Source organism: Drosophila virilis, chromosome 4 (genome assembly GCF_030788295.1).
Source record: "Drosophila virilis strain 15010-1051.87 chromosome 4, Dvir_AGI_RSII-ME, whole genome shotgun sequence".
Lineage (NCBI taxonomy): Eukaryota > Metazoa > Arthropoda > Insecta > Diptera > Drosophilidae > Drosophila > Drosophila virilis.
The window spans coordinates 4,461,745-4,484,088 of NC_091546.1; the positions used below are offsets into that span (position 1 = coordinate 4,461,745).

The 22,344-nt window shown below is 43.1% G+C and overlaps 2 protein-coding genes across 2 annotated transcripts in view; one reads left to right on the forward strand and one right to left on the reverse strand.

The window, feature by feature from the left end:
* Ugt301D1 (UDP-glycosyltransferase family 301 member D1) overlaps positions 1–17,647 on the reverse strand; it is a 43,530-nt gene extending 25,883 nt beyond the window's left edge. The window contains exon 1 of the mRNA XM_015173057.3: positions 17,456–17,647. Within this exon, the coding sequence (XP_015028543.1) occupies positions 17,456–17,644 (189 nt within the window). The 5' untranslated portion in view covers positions 17,645–17,647. The remainder of the gene's footprint in view (positions 1–17,455) is intronic.
* kon (chondroitin sulfate proteoglycan 4-like protein) lies at positions 1,641–22,344 on the forward strand. Its single transcript, XM_002052770.4, has 12 exons — positions 1,641–1,818; positions 5,491–6,140; positions 12,489–12,685; positions 12,763–12,993; positions 13,075–13,256; positions 13,927–14,515; positions 14,575–15,603; positions 15,847–17,255; positions 18,259–18,412; positions 18,475–19,138; positions 19,192–20,095; positions 20,296–22,344. Exons 2-12 carry the CDS (start codon positions 6,047–6,049, stop codon positions 22,022–22,024), a joined length of 7,182 nt encoding a protein of 2,393 aa, XP_002052806.1. The 5' UTR covers positions 1,641–1,818; positions 5,491–6,046; the 3' UTR covers positions 22,025–22,344.

Genomic DNA, 22,344 nt, shown 5'->3' on the forward strand with positions numbered 1-22,344 from the left:
CATGTGCTGTCAGTGGCATGTTTTTGATGCATGTGGCATGGTAGCACGGTTGCATGGTGGCATGGTGGATATGGCTGTTGGTGGTGTCAAAGGGTTCATTAGCACGCCAAAAGGATATTCACACGATGCGCCCCTGTGACTTATGTAACTTAATAGGCTGCTAAAAAATGTCTGCTAGATTTTTATCACTCAACAAACACAGACACACACACACACACACTCACGCGGATATGACATGCACACTCACTGGCAAAGGAGTTGACGACGTCGCAGAGGCAAACAACATGTGGCAATGGCCACAGCCAAATTGTAGCCACATGTGTGCGACTTGCACTCGCCCCACAATGTTGATGATCATCAACAGCAGCAGCAGCAGCATCGGCAGCAAGTAGGGAGACTCAGTCTGAGGCTAAACAAATTGAAATATTTCAAGTCCTCAGCCTCTTGGCGCTCGCAATTGCTCAATCGCGCGTTGTTTTTCTTTTCTTTTTATTTTCGTTTACTTTTTTTTCGCGTGCTCGCTGCCAGCCACAAAGTTTGCAAAGGGAACCAAACGACAAGATCACAAGATGATCATCATGTTGCGCAGAGCACAAGTACAGAGTACGTACTACAGTGAACTCGGCGCTCATCAGTGCCAGAGATGCGCAATTGGCTCATTACTGGCTGAATATTCATAGGTTTTCCACTCTTCACATGCCAAATAGGCATTATTTTACCTTGAATTTGTACCTTTCTTAAAGATTCAAGTTTGTTCTCGATACAGTAGCATGAAGCAAGGGAAACTTAGCCGAGAATACGTAAGACCAAAGAAAAATAACTAAAGAGTTGGAACCCGCGGGAAGACGGAAGCTAAAAAAACGAATCAGGGTTCGAGTACCTCAGACGACAGTCAAGAAAAGAGTTACTTGTTTTAAGATTAAAGTTTGTATTCGATTGAGTAGTATAGTTAACTAAGAGTATAAACACCATAGGGCTCAAATCTCTGGGAAGAAGTCAGACTGAAGTTTATTCTTCAATAAATTTTCTAAAATAAATTTGAATTCTTTTCATCGTTATTCAGCTTCCCGAAGAAGGACATAATTTGAACAACTTAACATTAACATAAAACTACTCATAAAGCTAATAAAAATAGAATAGTTATATGGCAAAGGAAAAAGGCTATAATTTCATGTTTGATCCAAGCTTGGTTGCAATGTAGCACAGTTATTAAATTGATATAATACTCTACTACACTGTACTATACTATACCATGTTATTCCATACTATACACTACTATACTATAGTAATTCATACTATACTTTCCCACACTATACTCATTTATAATATGCTATACAACACTATATATACTACACAGCTATGCAACACTATATTACTTTAGCGATTGGGAGTAGAGCTCATCACTGTTGCTGTATCTAGATAAAAATCATACTTATTGGATTGCTCGCCTTCGCCTTCGCCCCGAGATCGACTGAGAGCGCGGCGGAGAGTGAACCGCGTAAAAGTGACTCGCGGGTGCGCCGTGGCCTGTCGGGGTCGGTCGGCGGGGACCGCTGTCTGTCTGTTTGTCTCACTGCGCATTGCGCACTGCGTGCGGAATTTTCTTTTTCGAGTTCGGTTCGGTTCGGTTTTGGGTGCCAGTCAGTTAGTCTGTGAGAAAACGTCGGGCCGTTTGGTTGTTTTTGGGTTGTTCGCTTGATTTTCGGTTGTTTTCAGTTGTTCGGCACGCATTGCCTCCGCTTTGCCTGGGCGGCCTTTGGCTTATCGAACGAATTCGAATTCGTTTCTTGCGGGCGGAAAACTCTGCGCACCCCGAATGTGAGTGTGCGAGCGTGTCTCTTTCTATGTGTGTGTGTGTCTGTGCACTAAGTGGAAAAGCCGCACATTTAAAAATTTTAATTTATTTTTAAGTTATTTATTTTCTTTCCTTTCGTTCGGTTTGGTTTGCTTCTGTCGGCGCTTTTTGTCATTTTTATCAAGAATTCTGGATAAAAAAAATGTACTGAATGAAAGCGTTTGTTGTTGCACAGAAGCAAATGCATCTCAATGTGTTGAAATGTGCTCAACATGCACACACACTCACACACACACACACATCCTACCAACCAGTGCAAATTGACCGTGAATATGGATGCTGTTCTTGGTGTTTAGGGCTTTTCGAGAGATATATGTAGATATAGATGCATATATGGCACAAATATAAAATCCGAAACAGAATATGTCGTATAACGGAAATATGCATGTGGAACAGTGTTGAAAAATAGCTAAAAATATGATTTTAAATAAAGCGTGTATCGAATCGAAAGTTAACTAATTATTTAAAAATGTTAAATGTGATATTGAGAGATAAATGAAGTTTAAAAATATAAAAAGTTTATAAACTTAACACAACACTTAAAATCAAAGCAGCGTGAGCCTGTAAACTGCCAAAAGTTATTGACAATTAAAAAAAATATAATAATGAATATTATAAAAAAAAAAACACACAGAATATATGATTCTGACTGGAAAATAAGCATAACTATAATATAAGTATACCAAAAAATAATAAAATCAAAACTAAGCAAAGTTTAAAAATGTGTTCATGTTTAAAAAAGTGTTCTTAATATATTTGACATATTAAATATTAATCAAATTAAAGGTGTTAAACAATAAAACATATATGAAAATGTTGAATAAATAAATAAAACTCATACAATCAATAAAAAAAAAAACTTTTACTTATTGGATAAACAAATACCCTCTTAAATAAACGCCAAACAATAAATACAAAGAGCTTGACCAGACATTAAAGTGATTTTAATATGCACATCGAAAATGTTTTTCCTTTTGCCTAACCATATGCCAATATATGTGGATATATTTTTTTGGTATTCTACTCCCACGCAAAACTAAACACTAAGTGAGACTAAACATTAAGCATGCATTTTGCATATTCAATTATGAATCAATAGTCAATGCAGTCAACTTCATCTGCATCCGTTCGCTGCGAGAGTCGTTGAGGAAAGTGTCGAAAATCGGTGTGGGAAGGCGACGCCTACAAAAGACCTCGACACAAGATTACAAAAAAAAGGCATCTTTTAAATAGCCGCAGCTCGCAGCATTTTGGCTTATCAAATTGATTTTGACTACTAAAAGAGCGGCAAGCGCTGGTGTTTTGTTTGGATGCCACTAATTTTTTAATTACCTTAAAATATATCTGACTAAAGTATCTAACAAGTTGGGTAGAACTTTCCAAACGAAATGCAGCTGCAGCGAGTCAGCGTCGGGTGCATCTCTCAGATACAGATACATTTATGAATTTTTATGTAAATGCGTTCGCAACACGCGCCCGTCATAAAACCAGACCAACGATTGTCACATTTGGGTGCACTGCGTCGCCAAAGTCTGGACGGGGCATCTCGAATTGTATTTTGACTGCGCGAAGGGCCATAAAACTAATGACAAGCCCAGGTCCGGACGGATGCGCAGCCCAGAAATTAACTAGTAAAATTAGCTAACAAGCCGGCGGCAGCCTGCAATTGACCCCGCCAGGATGTCGAATCTCTGGCGTGTATTGCATTCGCATTCACGAGTGCTTCGCCCCCTTTTTCATATCGAATATAAACATACTCCATATACTGAACATATTCATAATGCTTGGGCACCGATCTCGTTGCCCCCCTCTCTCACCCTGCCCCTCTGCGGGCTGCCAGCTTTCCCGACTTCTGTGTCTGCGTATTTTTAGCTGCCCAAGGCGTAAATAATTCATTTTCCAGTCACAGTTGTTGACGTTCGTCGCACGAATATTCCACCAACTGACGCCAAAGCGGGGCGGGTGGCAGCAGCGGCAGCATAACGGGAAATGCCTCCTTGTCAGCCTCCTGACATCCCCCCCCCATCACAAATGTAGGCTGTAGGTGCATTTTTTCTGATTTCCACCCAAGGGATTTGCGTTCGCGTCGCCGTTGATTTGCATCTAAACTTGAAAGTGTTTGTGCGCCCTATTTGGCCTTTTGATATCTTTTCATACACTGTTCGCCAAATGGAGAACGAGCATATTGGTCGGTCTGGGAAAGTAAAAGGCGAGAGACTTTAAATCGGAGATATGCTTATATATCATATGAAGGTTTGTTTATCCAGTTTTATCGATATCTTCTACGATTCTGCGATAAATATCAATTTTGAGACATGGTTTTGCAAGCGTAACAAAGCTAATCTTTCAGGTAAAACCTTGTGTTTATATTAATATCAGACCAAGAAACATTGAAATAATCAAGATAGATTTTCACCCAGCATGGGGCAAATGTTGTGTGTAAGCGTACAAAGGCAATGATAGGCCGAAGCTAGACTGCTAACAAAGTCAGTTCAGGGTAGGTCCTAGCTAGGTATTCCCTATAGCCCTCTTGTTTTTAAATTTTCAAAAAAATGTTTAAATAGGCTGGCGCATTGCATTGAACTTTGACTGCAATTGCGCTGCCTGGCAAAATCATGAACTAGAAATTCCACTTTGTCAATTTGCTGGCATCAAATAAATACAAAAAAAAATAAGAAAATGAGGGTGAAAAAACGTATATACCACATACAATGTTAAGCTGCGTGGCATGCCACTTAAGTTGCTTTTTATGGGCGTCTCTTACTTGGCCCAAAATACAATAAATTTTACTCAGCGCCGGCGACGCCGCTGCCGCTGCGCAGTTTGAAGTAAAGTGGCAGCGGGGCTTTGGGGGGGTGTGCGCTGCATTGGCCCAGCAACTCAATTAAGTGTCCATAAAATATCCAGATACGCTAATCAATGATATATATACATATGTGGGGCTTGTACAAATTGCTTTGAGATGTACCAAGCGAATAACTTGAAGCAATGGCGGATTTCTTTTCAATTACAAAAGATTTGTTCGCAACAAATGTTTGGCAATTGAGATAAACTCCAGAAAAAATTGTACATACAGTATTTTAGACATAAAAGGATGTCAAGAAAGTTTAGAGAGTACAGTAAGAAATTTAAATAAATAATTAAAATCTATAAATGAAAATAGGGAATATTAATAAGCCTATAAAAGTTCATTTAATAATCAAACAATTTTTTTAAAATATTGGAATATAAAAAGAAGAAGAGCTTTCACACCTACAACAATCACAGACATAACGCACACAATTCATCCTGCAAGTTTAAGTGTAGAGCTTTTGAAAGCTCACTAATACTAAAGCAAACCATTTGAAAGCGTTCAACCAAAATTTTGATTCCTTATGAAAAGCAAACAAATTTTGTTAAAATTAAAAGTAATTCCGAAAACAAAAACCAATAAAATTTCAATTGAGTTCAGCTATCAAACGACAGCTGTTGATAAATGTGTGTCTATTAAAATATTTTACTGTGCATTTAAAAATTGATTATAAAAAACTAATTAAGTGCCGCCCCAGCATTAAATGAGTCTCACGAGTGAAATAAAATTCAAAATAAATCAAAATAAAACAAAAAAAAAATCGAATATGTTTTGTTTTTTTCAGTGCGCATCAACCAAAAACGTAAAGAAAAACCAAATTGTGATCAAACTGTGTTCAAAATGAAAACGCTTCAACAGCAAATTGAAACGTAATCAAGCAAACAGTGGAAGAGTTGGCGATATTGAAAGGCTGTCCGGAGCACAATTCTATATAGATAGCTTCAAAGGCAGCCCCCAAAACGGCCTGTCTGTCTATAAGTGTGGGCTGTCCGACTTTCCGTCTTTCTGTCTTGCCGTCTGCTGCCCCCCTGGTGCAAACGCATGAGTTCTGTCAACGAAATGACATGCAGCATCTGTCTATGTAGCCGTAGACCAGGACGTGCTGCTGTGTCTCAGTTGTTGCTATTTTTATGAGCACACTGCTCTCTCCAATCTAAAGAGGGACGGCCCCGACGACGACGGATGCGTGGCCCCATGAAAAATCAATTAACACGCAGAATTATTAAAAACGACCAACAAACCAAAAAAACAGAAAAGAAAAACGAATAACGAAACCCAGCTCCTGGCTGCAACGATCTTGGGCTGTGTAATTTTTATAACTTCAAAGCAGCTGCAGCGCTATGTTGCGCCTCTGTGGATTTCGGATTGGATTTGGATGGCTGCTGGCCGTGCTGCAAGTACTGCAAGTGCTGCAAACGGCTAGCACTATGAAAGGTAAGTCGGGCTGCAGAACAGTTAATTAAATGTTACGCTCTTGAAATCGCAGTCGGTAGCTGCTGCTGCGACACAGAACTTAATACCGCACGGGCATAAACATGCGATTTATCATGGCAAATGATCAACGCACGATTTATGCTCATTACAAATATGGCCAGACACGAATTGGCCGCAAAGGCGACACTCGAGCAGAAGCAGCAGCTGCTGCTGCTCCAACGTGGGCCATGTCCAAATTGCATTTACTTAGCTGCCAACAAATAAATAAAAGTCAAAATAAAGAGTTGCAAATGGTGCAGTCAAGATACGTTTCTTTTTCTTTTTTTTTGCGAGTGTTGCATGTTAGTTAAATGGCAGGCACTGTGGGCAGCAGAAAAAAAGTAGCTGCGCAACAACTTAGACAGCAGAAAGTTTCAAAAAGCTTTCACGAAGATGCAACTCACGGACGTAGAGCAGCCAGACAGCCGCGAACGTGATGCGTGCAGCATTTAAAAGCTCACCAATACTTGTGCATATTATGGTAGTATAACATCTCGGGCAGCAGGACCTTATAGAGAGCTTTCACACAGATGCAACTCACGTACGCAACGCAGACAAACATTAGCGAACAAAATGAGAGCAGCTTTTTAAAACTCACCAATACTTGTACGTAAATTGATACAAATACAAAAAAAAATTATTAAGAGAGCTCACACACACATGACAGCCAGGCAGCATGCATAAATTAATTTGTTATTCCAGTAAATTGCAAAATATCTCAGCTGTTAGCAACTAATAAATTAAATACATTTAAATGTGATTATGGCCCACCATAAAGCTCAAAATAGAAAGTGTAAATAAATATTTGCTAGGGAAATTCCATTTTACTATAATAGCTTTGGCCATGTATCTGGCCTTGAATACTGGAAATTGGATTGTAACCAGCCCGATTTTGGTTTTAATATGCACAAATTTAGATATTCAATGTTTGCCAATTTTTATGTAATTTCCTGGACATAACTGCGGCCAATTTGACTTGGTCTTGTGCCAGTATCTTATTTTCTTCTTCGTGTTTTTTTTTTTGGGTTGTTTAGGGCGCAACTTTCTCAAGTTGTGTCTGCGCCATGGTAACCGCTTGGTCGTAAAATCCAACTAGTTAAGTAAAATGCGCCGTCGCCGTGCACTTAACGCATTTTTCACGCTTGACATTTGACTTGGGGCGCACTTTTGTCGTTGTTGTCGCTCGATATCTCCACTTCGTTTGCCAGCAACTACGTTGTGGCATGCCACAAAACGTTGCAAGTCGCCACACAGACAGCTACAGCGAGCATGCTCTTAATTCTCATCACCACAAATACGTATATATCTATATATATATACATATATTTCGATATTGTTTGTATCTATATAGTATATACACGCTTATTTTTGGCCGCTTGGTCTTGGGCGCAAATGTTTTTCTATATTTTATTTTCTGATATTTTTAGTTGGCACGTGACGTCACTTTGCAAGACGCATGATTCATGCAGCGGCAACAGTCAACGCGAATTTTCCTCTATTTTCTTGTTATTGTTTCGCGCTTTATTTGCGATTTTCACTGAATTTGTATTTATACAACACGAAATGTAAATGATTTACACGCGCAACGCATTGTGCCAATTTTAACACAACGCCACGGCAACAGATACAGATACAAATTTATCTGTGACTCTGCAGCTGAATATCTGGCGCACCATGTGCTTTGCTGCTCTTGCTGTCTCTTGACTATTCATTATTTTGATACCCTGCACACAGTGCACATGAATGGAAAAGGGTATTTTGTAGTTGTGCGATTTTTTGTGAGAGGCAGAGGCGGGCCAGGATGATGAGATTTGTCGATCTATCTATGTAGGTCTGTACGTTCGCGTGGATCTCAGAGTCTACAATCTTCGATAATTATTTTCTTATCGATATGAAGATCTAGTTTTACAGCATATTTCAAATACTATTAAGGCTAGAACTATTAAATTCGACAACTAGATTCTAGAGAGTTAATGCAGAAAGAGATTTAATTTTTACCTTACTATCTCCTCCCATTTCCCCTTTAATAATGTTAAAATAACAATGTTAAAAATTGATTTTGAGACTTGGTTTTTTAACTAAACTCGAAGTTTATTAAAGCCAGGTACACAATTCTCGTTTATATATACTAATTAAATATGTTTCAATGCTTCGTTTATCTCCTATTTCGACTCTCTCCAAAATGGACAAAGTCCTAAATATGTTGAAAAGATCGGACTATAAACACCGAGGATCATCAAGGAGGTATTACCTTATACAGACGGATGTTCATTTTCTTTCAGAGTATGCCTTAGTCAGGCATCCTTCTGAATTACTTGTTACATACTTGCTTACTTGATAAATATCAATATGTGTTCCGCTAACTGCCTGCTTAAGTCACGTAGATGTGCAGATGCATTTATACTTATTCCCCAAATTAAAAATTCTTATTTATTTTCGCGGCATTCTCAACAGCATTGTCATCGCTTCCGGAACATTTTATGACTTGTCGATTGCCGTTGCTCGATTATTGTTTGTCAGTTGTTGATAGGCAAAAATAAAAACAATAATACAAAGGAAAAAGGCCAAATGCATACTTATAATTGAATTTTATGTGGCCCCGGGGTCTAATTAGGCTGCGATGCGCCGCTCCGCAGCCACATTCCACATGTTTATCTGCTGCGGCTTGGCATGTAATAAACTGGTGAAGCGCCTAACCAAATGGATTCTTAAATGTATTTCGCTATATGTTCATGTTGGTTTTATTTGATTTAAATTGATCTCTTCAGTTGTCGAATGAAGCCATAAAATGTTTTGAGAATCAAGCACACGAGGGGGCAAATGGCTTTCTGCCTGTGAAAGTGTTGTTCCAGCAACCATCTTTCAGTTATATAAAGATCAACTTGGATCGCAGATATGACAGAGACCAATAATGAGCCAAGGAATTGACCGGAATGGAAAGCATGTGTTAACTATTGTAATTAACATACTTATGATTTTATGTCACATTAGACTCAAGCTGTTAATGATAGAATTCCCCCATTATATTCTCAATAACTGAGTCTATTAAAGATATCTTTTAAGCGTTTCGACGGTAATTTCATTAAAAATTCTTCAAATTGCTTTCGAAAAAACTCAGCATTATGGATAATATTTGAAGGGTTTAAAAGATCTTCTATAAACTTTAAGCTCTGGCTGTGCTTCTTCCCGCCTTTGCCCACATTATGGAAAAAATTATCTTGGGTAACTAAGGTGCTTAAAGTCAGATCTTAACTAAACTTTCTAGGATTAAATGGGGCATTTTAATGTGTGTACATACCAAGGCTCTAACTTTATAATTGAGTTCTTTCCAGTCTCTTAGAGGGAATGCGCCGAGATATCCCAAAAATGACATATTTTTAATCTATATAACTATCCAAGAACCCACATACCAAGTTTAATGTATCTAGCTCCCAAGGTTTTCGAATTATGCTTAAGAAACTAAGTCTCAAAATCGATATTTATTGATATTTTGAAAACGCAAGAAAATATCGATAGCATGATAAACTTCTGATAAACTTCTGCTTCTGCTGTTGATATCCATTAAAACTTATCATTCGGCTGCAAACCTAAGTCAGAAATAGCATAAAAAAAATATGTATCTATATCTCTGCTGCGCTTCACCAATTAGTTCAGGTTCATAAAAACTGTAGCTAGATCCATAAATTTCGAGTGCAATTCGCCGAAGAACACGCAACAAGCGCACAAATCACATATGCCAGCAATAAACTGTGACATTATTAGTAAAAATAACTAAGAAGGAAAATGCATCATCAGAAAATTATAAATTGTCAATGTCGGAATAAAAATGTTGTAATGAATGCGCTCCGCCAAACATGAAATACAAGCGAGATCCAAATACCTGAGAGCCCAGCAAAGGCGTATTAATTAAATTAAGAGAGAGAGAGAGAGAAGCAAATGCCGCTGTGTGGCCATCAAAGCGAATGCATAAAAAGCATATAAAGTCGGGCAACTGAACGACCAAATGCGACATATAACTCAAATCAAATAAACATTGGCCATAACATAAATACCGATTCGCTTGCCACGCACGGTGCGATTGGAGAGTTGCCCCACAGCAGCGGCAGCTAAGATAAACATAAATTTCACAATTTGGATGGCAGCGAGCGGGGGTGGTGTCTGGTGTGCAGCATGTCACATGCCGCCTGGCCAAGTTGCCACGCATCTGTTGCCATAATTCTTGCAACGCGCTACTTGCCACACGTTATGAATGTGCATGCCGACTGCGTTGGTGTTGGCCTGATGATGACGTCTCATTTGTTGCGGCGCCGACATCTGAGTTGCAGCCGTTGACTGCGGATGCAAATTGCTTGCAACTTCCGGATATACTCGCTTTATGCCCCAAACATCCAACATGCCGCCCGCCCGCGCAACTACTTGGGTTTCTAAACAGAAATTCGTAATGGGTAAAGGGTTTCAAAGTAGGATATATGCTGTAGAGAGACTGTTCCAAAAGAAGGAACCCAACTTTTCTTCAATACCGATAAATATCGATTGTCTGTCCCCATTGTTTGAGCTAACTTAGAAGATTATTAAATTTACAGCCAACAAAGCTCGTACTTTTACAGAAATATCCCAGCATTTCATTAAAATCGATGCATATCGAATAATATATATTTTCTGTCCCTATTAATTAGCTTGTTTCGAATATTATAAAAGCTAGTCTTCATAGTTGACAAACACATTCTGAAAGATCGTTAAATAGCGCTTATCATTTCCTATTATTTGAGCTTATTTCGGAGATTTTAGGAACTAGAAACACCAGAGCTTGTATATCTTTGTATCGATTTTCTATAAGCGTATTCAGATCAAGTATTTTTCACTCTTTTGATACTCTTCTCACTCTTTTTCTAAAGTAAATATATATCGGTAGATAATATTTTCATTCCTGACTAATAATTTGCAAAAATGGAACCTATTTTCTTTAAAGTCGATAAATATCGATCTAGCCGTAAACACAATAAATGCTCAAGAACAAACCTTTATAAGTGTGAACCGAAGAAGCCCCGTCGAATATGAATATCTAGAGTATCAACCGATCAGGCACGTCCGACTAGAGCGCTCTGCCAGTTAGATTTGGCAGCAATAACAGCAACAAGAAGAAGAGCAGCTCTTAACAATATCTTAATGTAGGTCAATGCATTGAGTTGGGAAAGTGTTTTAGGTTTTCCGACAGTTTTTGACGCCTAATGGCTGCTAATTGGCGTCAAAATGGCTCTGCCAACGCAGGCGACGCCGACGCTGACTCCGAAGCTGATCGCAGCAACAAAAGCAACAACAACAACAACAACAACAAACAAATTATTTGTTTCTCATTTGGCGTTGTTTATCTTGTTGACTGTCGTCGATTGTGCGTGTGTGCGTGCGTGCAACTGTTTCATGTTTATTCAAGCAGCTCAAAAATATATCCAGATACATTTCTAAATGTGGGTTAGGTCAATACGTGCATGTCCCAAAAAGATTTTGGAACCAAATGCTTGTGCTACAAATTGATGCCAAAGTTGAGGCATTCGAATATTTTGTAAAACTACCAAAATAAATCCGAAATAGAGCCCCGAAATGTGACAACTACATCTTCTATATAAACAAAAGCTCGTTCATAAACCAAGCAAATGGCTTGCAATTGGATATTGAAAAAAAAGGAGAGCATATCTGTTCATTTTCTTGGAAATCAAAGGCAACCTAAAGGCAAAAATCGCTCAAAATAAATTAAATAAATTATTCTTTTTAGAAAATATGCTAATTATAGTTACGATAATTTATTATTCCAAGCTAAATAGTTATAAAAACAATGACAGCAATAAGAGCATCATTGATTTCCATGAGATCTTATATGACCTTAAGGTAATCTAAATCTGAAAGCTAAAACTTACGAAACTTACATTGTCTACCTATTGAAGCACATGCTCAGATCTTTGAAATGAAATTGTGCTGCTCTGTCAAAGAGTATAACAAGGCTAGAAGAGCAAAATGGGGCCACAAGATATTACGAGCAGAGGGCAAACTTGGCGGCACGGCTAATTAAGCAAATCAAGTACAAGATGGATCTATAGATAGATGGATTGATATGTAGATAGTTGAATAGATAGCTAGATAGATTGACAGAGTGCACAGACATTGACTGACAGGCTGACAGCTGGCCAAATGATGTGTGCACAATTCGAGCCAATCAAGTGGAGCTTGTATAGATTGCAACAGATGCCACATGCCACATGTGGCAGGCGTATCTGATGAAATGCCCATTCAAATTTGTTTATTTGCCCGTTACAGTTTCGCTATACGGCGATGGCTATGTATCGATGCCGCTGCAGGAGGCCAAAATGTCAACGAATATACGCGTCAAGTTTCGCACCAGGCAGGCGGATGCATTGCTCTTTCTGGCGGCGGGTCGCACCGACTACTGCCTGCTGCGACTGGAGAGCGGCCAGATCAGTTTCAGCTATAAAATCGAACGGGATGTGGTCCAGGTGAGCGTCGAACCTGTTGCATATTTTAGTTAAATGCCACAACACCGATTCCTGTTTGACTGTTTTGTCTGTTGCAGCTGCGTTCGCCCAAGAAGCAGCCACTTAACGACCTGGAGTGGCACGATGTGGCCGTGCAGCGTTTCGAGAACAATGTCACCTTGCAGGTGGACGGTCACATAATGCGCAAACAGCTGCCAAACGATTCGCAAGCTTTGAATGTGCATTTTGGCACCTTTCTCGGCGGCGTTGGCGATTTTACGGCCGAGTTTCTCAACGATGTCATCGGCTTTCGCGGCTGCATATCGGACGTGAGTGGCGGCGCCTCCAGCCATAGCAATCGCTTGATCAGTTAATCTAATCGAGTTCTTTCCGCTTTAATTGTGTGGCAGGTCTTTTACAACAACATCAACATCATAAAGCGTGCCAAAGATCGCACCGGCCACACGACCAGCACCGGAGTCGCCTGGACCTGCAGCAATGAGTTCGATGGCGGTGTTCAGGATAGCATCAGTTTCCTGAGCAATGATTCCTTTGCGCTTATGCTCAAGGAATCCCATGCCACGGGCGAAAGGTAAGTGGTATGAGGAAAAATCACAATTAATATACATCGTTTTAATCCAGACAAACGACTTGAGTCGATTGTCCGTCTCTTGGCACTCCTCGATCTCATAAGCTACTAAAGCTGAACTTTAGGAATTTTAAATATATATTTTTCTATGCCATACGCAGAATAAGCTCATAAATTTATGCCAATATCTCTTTCAATACTTACACAAGCGATAAATATTGATTTGACGATATACTTTGTTAAGTTAGTTAGTTAGAACAAGCTTGTTATATAGGTTCTCGATTTCAAATATTTCATATTTCGAATACCTCCCTCTTTGAGCATGAAATTGGAAAACGTGGCATTCTTTAATGTAGAGTCACGCCTGGTTATATACACACATTTTGATGCCATATTTAGACCTTGAAAGTTTCATAAAGAAGTTAATCAAGGAAGCATTCCTTATAGAGTTGGGTAAAGAGAACATGATTTGTATAGCTGGAATGTCCTAATCACGTTGTTTTCAGCTTAGGGTATCTCCTGGTCAAGCACTCCCAACTCAATAGCTCTTGCTTGCAGCTCCTTTTTGCAGACATTAATTAAAGATTATTATTAAATCGAAGATCTAACACTTTTAGCAGAAAGTCGCAAAGATCTGCCTAGCCACTTTTTAAGCATCCGATTACCATTTCAGTCTCTCGTTTCAATTTCGCACCATGACGGAGTCGGGCACGGTGTTCTTCAATGGCGGCTACGACTTTCTGCTGCTGGAGATTGAGGATGAGAAACTAAAGCTGACGTTTAACAAGGCCGGCAGCCTGGTGCAGTTCATGACAAATGAGACAATCGCCGATGGCAAATGGCATCGTGTGGTGTTGCGCTATAATGCCGTCATGGCGGAGCTGCAGCTGGACGATGGGGCAGCGGCATATCGAGGAGAGCACGCTAATGAGACCAAGGCAAGCATAAATCTTGAGAAGAGCGTCTTCTTTGGCGGCGTGCAGGAGGAGATGCGCCGCCGGCTGATCAACAAAGGGCTGCGCATCAATGAGCTCAGCTTCAAGGGCTGCATGCGAAATCTTCAAGTTAACAGCCTGGCATTGGGTTTCGCCGAGATGAGCATCTCCCGCCACTTGGCCCTCAACTGTGTGTGGAAGTATCCGTGTGTGGAGCACAGTCCCTGCCTCAAGAGCGGCATATGCAGCCAGCATGGCGTGGATGAGTTCATATGCTATTGCGATCAGTCCTACTGCATTAAGGCCGATTTTCAGGGTCCATTCAAAGTGAGCTGTTCACTGTTCTCTGCTCGTTTACCATTTTGATTATTGGTTATTTCTTGCAGATCTTCACGGAGACCAGTCCGGAACTGGAGCTGCTGTATGTGTCGCCCATGCAGCTGCTGGAGGGCGGCACCGCCTTCCTCTCGCCCCAGCACATCGATGTGCTGCTCGACACACGGCGCTATCCCAGCCTCAACGAGCAGTCGATTGCCTTCCATGTGGTGCAACCGCCCAAATATGGCCAATTGCTGCAGTATTCGCCGGAGAAGGCCAACTTTGTGCCCTGCCGCAGCTTCAATCTCGTCGACTTGGCCACAGACAAGCTCAAGTATGTGCACAATGGATTGGAGAACTTTAACGACCACGCCACACTAGATATGCAAATCTATGGGGATCCGCACAAGATACCCGAGAACATACTTGGCAAGCATCGTTTCCTGCTCCATGCGAACATCACGGCTGTCAACGATCCGCCCCAGCTGCAGCTGAACTCGCACAAAATTCTGCGCGTCATTGAGGGCATCGAGCGGGTGCTGGACGTGGATCTGTTCAATATCGCCGATCCGGATAGTGAGCCCAGCGATTTGATCTATACCATAATGCCGTCGGCCAATTCCCAGGAGGCCTTTGGCCGCTTTATGGTTGGGGGCATACACACGATGACCTTCTCGCAGGCGGACGTGAATGTGGGCAAGGTCTCCTATTTGTACAATTCGACCACAACGGAAGCATTTAGCTATCAGCTGCTGCTGCAGGTCTCCGATGGCATCGAGACCAGCGACACAGTCTATTTACCCGTCTCGGTGCATCCCTTGGAGCTGCGTGTGGTCAACAACACGGGCCTCATCATGATACACAAGAGTTCCCTGCTGCTGTCCCCGGCCAATCTCTCCATTGGCACCAACGCGGTCGACGAGCACATCGATATACGCTACGACATTGTGAAGCCTCCACAGCATGGCGCACTGCAGCGTCTGCGACAGATCGATGGCACCTGGATCAACGTGGAATGGTTCACCGATAGCCAGCTGCTGCTGGGACACATACGGTATCTGCACAGCAGCGATTTCCCTTGGCAAGACGAATTCAAGGTGCGTAAGAAGTGGAAAGAGTTTTGTTTTGGGGGAAAATGAGTGGAATAAGAGAAAAAGACCCTTCAAACTTTAGTCTACAACCTAGCTAAGCCTGTTCGAATTTCATTAAGAGCCCGATGTAATCTGTAGATCCTAGGCGAACCTCTTCGGATCTCCTTGAGAACCCAAAATAATCTGTAGAGATCCGAAAACGCAATCACACTCTCTCACCCACTGATAATATTTCTATAACCCTTACAGTTCATTGCCTCATTTGGTTTTGTGACAACGCAAACCTTTGACTTTCGGATAACCTTCACCCGGCTGCGCATTGCCAGCAGTTCGCCAGCGGTGATCGCAATCAATGGAACGCGTGAATTTCTGCTGACCAACAATCTGCTGAACTATGAGACGGTGCCCATTGGCAGCTTCTCGCGCAATGTCATCTATAAGATCAGCAAGCCGACCAAATATGGCGGCATCTATGTGGAGGGATCACGCAAAGCGGCCAAGCAGATGGACTCGTTCACGCAACAGGACATAGACAAGCGGCGCATACACTATAAGACGCATCACAGCTGCTACTCAAGCTTTACGGATCATCTGGAGTTTGTGGTGTCTGTCGCCGAGTGCGACGATGTCGTCGGCAAGCTGCAGATCATATTCAATCCGTTGACCGAGCTGACACACAAGCTGCACTATCAGAAGTTCGAGACGGTGCAGGTGCAGGAGGGCGAACGGGCGTTGATTACGAAAAATCACTTCGAGATACGCTTCAATATCTATGAGAGTCTGCAGTTCCAGGTGTCTGTGCCGCCGGCTCATGGTCTGGTGTGCAAGTACGATGAGCAAACGGGCCTGACCACGCCCATCGAGCTGTTTACGCTGGAGCAGCTGTTCCGCAACGATATCTACTATTGTCACGACGATACGGAGTCCACGCTCGACGGCTTCGAGCTGCTCATACTGTCCAGCGATGAGACGGATCTACAGTTTGTGGCCAAAATGGAGGTGCACATCAAGCTGGTCAACGACAATGAACCCTATCGCAGTGCTGTCGAGCGTGTCTTCCACGTGGTGCGCAACGGCATACGCACACTGAATCCCACTGCGCTGCAGTATCTCGATGCGGATGTGAATACGAATCACACCGATATACATTATATACACGTGTCCAGCACCAATGGCGCCTTCTATAAGTCTGGCCATTTTATAGACAGCTTCAGTCAGGATGACATTGCCAATCGGCGCATTATGTTCCAGCACAGCGGTCCGGATGTGGGCACTGCCTCGTTCATTGTCACGGATCGGGAGCATGAGGTGAATGGACAGCTGGAGATACGCGCCTCGGATCCGTTTGTGTCCATGCTGCCCGCCAACGCGTCCATCGTACAGGAGGGCAAATTCGTAATACTCAAGAATACGGACTTTGTGCTGGAAACCAATTTGGACATGAAGCTGGATAGCATCTACTATGAGGTGATCAAACCGCCCGCCTATGGCATACTCATGTATCTGAGCGGTCAGCGGGGTGGAGCGGACCGGGAGAACGGCACAGTCATGCATAAGGCCACGAATTTTACATCCCTGGGCAACTTTACGCATTTGGATATCGAACGCGAACGTTTGGTCTATTGGAATACGGAAATTGCATCGATGGATAAAGTGAGGTAGGTCTTATCCGTCTTTTATCCGTAAACGATCATCATCCACGCGAAATTTCATTTAGTTGCGCAAATAAAACACCTTCGCAAGGGTATTCAAAGGGAAATGAATTCATAATTCTTGAAATAGCATAAAATATAAGAGCACGATTACCATCAACTATATTATAATTCCCCAAGTAATAATAAATATAAGAGCACGATACCTGCACAATGCTCTCTTGCTTTCGCTTGACCCTCTCGTTCTCTCTCTCTCTCTCTCCCTCGCTGGCTGTGGATTCAGTTAGAATGCGCGCCAATTTTTTGCTGGTGAAAAAGCTGTGCACCAACAAATACGCACTTTGCCGCTGGTTTAATATCACTTGGAGGACGGATATAGGCATACACATACGCATACATATATAAGCACATGATATATGGCAGTTAACAAACACACGCGGCACAAATAACTCGCGTTTTAGTTGATTTTACTTTGTGAGCAAACGTTTTTATACACACACGCAAAAAAAAAAACACGACCGGTTTACAGGACAGACGCGCACAGACTAAATCGCCTTATTAAGCTCGCGCCTACGCTTAGCCAGCACTCACACCAATACAATAACAACAAAGAGCACACAAATATTGCAAGCTCCTGCGCTCACACTTTTGATAACGGGATCAAAAGCAGTGCGACCAATGGCGTGCACGCAGTGCGCATATAAATACTGACTCTCATATGATGCAGCATGCTCTCTCTCTGCTGCCTGCGGTCCAAACATGTAGCGGTATTTAAGGCATTTACAGTTAACGGATCAATTACCTCCCACGCTCACGCGAGTCACAATGATGGAGAGGGGTAAATGCTCTCTGCAGAATGTTCCTGTAGGAGCTACAATATAATGTAGATCGATATTAATCCATTTTTACTTAAATTTGTCGGCTAAATAATATTTTACCATGAATGATTCCTATGATTTTAAGAAAAGATGCCTTGGTTTTCTGATCGTAAAAAATGATCTCTTTACAGATATCGTGTGCACATTAAGAACATAACAGCTGAGGGCGAGGTCATCTTTCGGATCTATCCGTCGGCCTATTGGGAGCCGCTGCATGTGAAACAGAATCACACGCTCTATGTGGAGGAGTCAACGAGTGTCCTAATCTCACGTGACATTCTGGAGGTAAGTGAAGAAGAAGCAGATATTTCGAACATAATACCTAAACGAATCCAATCTGATCTCAGGTCGTGCATCCCAACATTTCGCCGGGTGACATAACCTTCCTGGTAACTTCGTCGCCAATGCACGGATATCTGGAAATGCAGTCAATGTCCTTTGACGATGAATACAACTGCAAGGTCTTTGATCAGTCTTCGGTGAATACGGAAAAGATGTTCTATATTCAAGCGGGCGTTAATCAGTCCTCGGATTACTTTGTGTTCGATGTGACCAACGGGATTACCTGGCTGCGTCAGCTGATGCTGAAGATCGTCATCATACCGGAGAAGCTGTACATGCACGCGAACATCATCTCCGTGGTGGAGGGCAAGACGGTGCAGCTGAGCGCCACGGATATACAGCCCTATTCGGAGTATTATCGGGGCAAGATACTGGAGTATATAGTCACCATAACGCCCAGTTCGGGTCATATATTGGCGGGCAGTTCAAAGGTCAAGCGCTTTACCCAGAAACAACTCGAACAGGGCAGCATACAGTATGTGCACAATGGCAGCGAGAATAGCACGGATAGCCTCACCATGGTTGCCATGGCCAGGAACAAGGAGAGCGTGCCCTTTGAACTGGAGCTGGCGGTGGTGCCGGTCAACGACGAGGAGCCCATGATGGTCACCAACACGGGTCTACAGGTGTGGAACGGCGGTCGCTATGTCATCCGGAATACAGATCTATGTAAGTTGACTGACTGATTGATTGATTGACCGATTGACTAACTCACCTTTTAGTGGCCCAAGACTATGACACGCCGCCGGAGAATCTCACGTACATTGTGCATCACATTTACGGCGGTTACCTGGCCGAGAAATCCTCCACTCTGCACAAGATCGAACAGTTTACGCAGGCGCAGATCAATGCCGAGAAGATCTATTTCATGCACGATGCGAACTCCCGAAGGAACGAGCTCTCCTTTGTCGTCACGGATGGACTCTTCAATACCAGCACCCAATTGCTGAACATAGAGATCAAACCTATTGAGATTCTGGTCGAGCGAAATGAGAATCTGCATGTCTTTCCGCTCACGAAGAAGCAAGTCCTGCGCGATCATTTGCACTACAAGTGCTCGGACGAGGAGCGCGAGATACGCTACAATGTGACAGTTCCGCCCAGTTTGGGCCGGATCGTCAACGAGTATCTGGGCAATGGCTATGCGAAGGAGATCAGCGAGTTTACCCAGAACGATGTGGACAACGGGCACATCTTCTATGAGCACACGGCGGTCATTATGGAGTTCCGCATCAATGATTCCTTCTACTTTGACGTGGTGGCCGAGCGCAGCGATCGCCTGTTGGACCAGAAGTTCAATATTGAAATATCGGTATCATCGGGTGGCCTATTGCGATTTCTGCCCGTTTCCAAGCTAACCGTGGACGAGGGCGGCTCGGTGCCCATCAAGCTGGATTTCTCCAAAATCTTGGAATATCTGAAGACACGTGCGGGCATCAACAATCCGGAACTGTTTATAGAGGCCGCACAGAAGCCCTCGCACGGCAGCATTGGTCTTGGCCACGAGTTAAAGTCCATGCAACGATATCATCCCAGCGACTTCTTCACCAAGAAGGTGTACTACATACATGACCACACGGATACCCTGGAGGACACCATACTCATGGGCGTGTATCTCACGCAGGGGTAAGTTGAACGAGAATTAAATTCTAGAGATTGCAAAAAAATGTATATTTAATTAAAAGTTTTTTATGTTTCATTGATCTACTTACTGTTGGAAATAATCTTGGTTCTAGGTTCACAGATCCTTTTCAGCATACAGAAACATCTAGAAAAGAGATAGTATTATTGAAAATAATTAATTTATTATATTTTTACTTTTGCAGGAATATATTTTTGTGCAATTTGACAATACCCGTGTCCATAAATCCGATCAACGATCAGCCCTTCCAGCTGGTCACCCATCTGCCGCAAATGACGGTGGTTGAGGGCGAGAATCGAACGATAACACGCAATGTGCTGCTCACAGAGGATAAGGATACGCCGCCGGAGGAGATTATTTACGATGTGATGAGCGGCCCGACGCTGGGCGTGCTCAAGAAGTTGAACAACGATGGCCAGCCGGAGGAGCTGCTAGCGTTCTCCAATCAGTTTACGCAGGCGGACATTAACAATGATCGCATTATCTACGTGCACTTTGGCATGCCGCAGTCGACGACCTTCTGCTTCACCGTGACCGATGGCCAGTTTAATCCAGCCTATGAGATATTCACGATTAGAGTGGCGCCCATAAGTCTGCTGCCGGCGGGCACACAGACGCCCGTGAGTCTGCAGCAGGGCGCGACCAGTGCGCCGATGAGGCTGGAGCAGATTGGCCTGAGCACGAACGTGCAGCTGGAGCGCCTCTCCTATAACATAACCAATTCGCCGCTGTATGGCATCATCTTGTTTAAGCATCAGCCGACCCTGAGATTCAATCAGCAGCAGCTGGAGACATCGCAGATTAGCTACATGCAAACGGATCTCAATCGCTCCAACGACACGTTCCAGGTGAGCGCCTATGTGCCGGGCAGCAACTATGCCGCCCAGGTGGACGTGCTGGTCCATGTGGAGCCGGTTATCAAGATCAACGACATTGCCATGCGTGAGGCGGAGGCCGGCACGGGTGCGACGGCTGGCAAGATCCGGCTGACCAGCTATCTGGTGAATGACAATCCGCTCTCGCTGAAGCTGAACAAATTCAATCCCAAGTTTGTCATAACGCGCATGCCGACCACGGGTCAGCTGCGGAAGATCATACGCAGCAGCACGACGGGCTTCAATGGCGGCGATGCCCAGAACGAACGCTCCACCAACATCTTCTCGTACAAGGAACTGCGCAGCGGTGTCGTCTACTTTGTGCCGCACGCTTCCGTGGATGAAACGGAGCCGGACACCGATAGCTTTGACTATCAGCTGCTCATCAAAACCGTGCAGCCGGCACAGGCCACAGTCGCCATTGAGTATCGCGCCCAGTTGCAGGAAACGGAAACGGTGCATCTGGGCAATGCGGATATATCCATTAACTACCTGGCCGTGGGCTGTGCCCTGTTCATACTGCTCATTTGTCTGCTGCTTGTGCTGCTCTTGCTGAAGATGCGGCATATGCGCAAGCGTAAGGCGGACATATCCAAGGATCAGCCGCCGCCGCTGCCCTGTCCGCCGGACCTGACATCGGTCAGTCCACAGCATCACCATCATCATCATCATCATTATGCCAGCTCCGAAGCGGACTCGGTGCCGGCAACTGGAAATTCCACGCCGCTGCCGGGCTTTAGCAATATACCGCACTGCAAGATCATACCCGTGGAATCGTACAAGCACGAGTATCCCGACTACGATCCCGATGAGGATGAAACGGACGATCAGTGTGATCCGCAGCAGATGATGCTGCCGCAACGCTACAATCCCTATCACGTCGATCACGATGCCTGGAGCTCGTCCTGCGACATGGCCAACGATTTTGCCGGCTATGCATCCGTGCCGCAGAGCATATCGATTTCCGGCTCGGTTAGCTCGCCGACCTCGGCGCCGCCCACAAATCCGTTGCTGCGCAGAAATCAGTATTGGGTCTGAGGAGCAGAACACAATTACGACACAATTAGTCTTAGCTTATTTATTTAGCAATAGATTTTAGATATGTTTAAGGCTGATTTATGAGATTCGCACGTTCTAGTTGTAAGCAAACGGACTTTGTTAGTTTCTAAAGAGCATTTGATAGCACGTAAATTTGCTACCGAAAAACCATACACATATTTGCCATATATATACATATATATATGTATGATTTATAGTCGTAAGAGTTTGCCAACTTTCAATATTATACAATGTTGAGTCTTTTGTGTTAGAAAACGATTTGAATTACGAATTTTTAAAATAAATGACAATACTTTTAA

Coding starts and splice junctions, on each gene's coding strand:
- kon (XM_002052770.4), top strand. CDS start 6,047: ATGTTGCGCCTCTGTGGATTTCGGATTGGATTTGGATGGCTGCTGGCC. Junction 6,141..12,488: donor AACGGCTAGCACTATGAAAG/GTAAGTCGGGCT, acceptor TGCCCGTTACAG/TTTCGCTATACGGCGATGGC. Junction 15,604..15,846: donor CTTGGCAAGACGAATTCAAG/GTGCGTAAGAAG, acceptor TAACCCTTACAG/TTCATTGCCTCATTTGGTTT.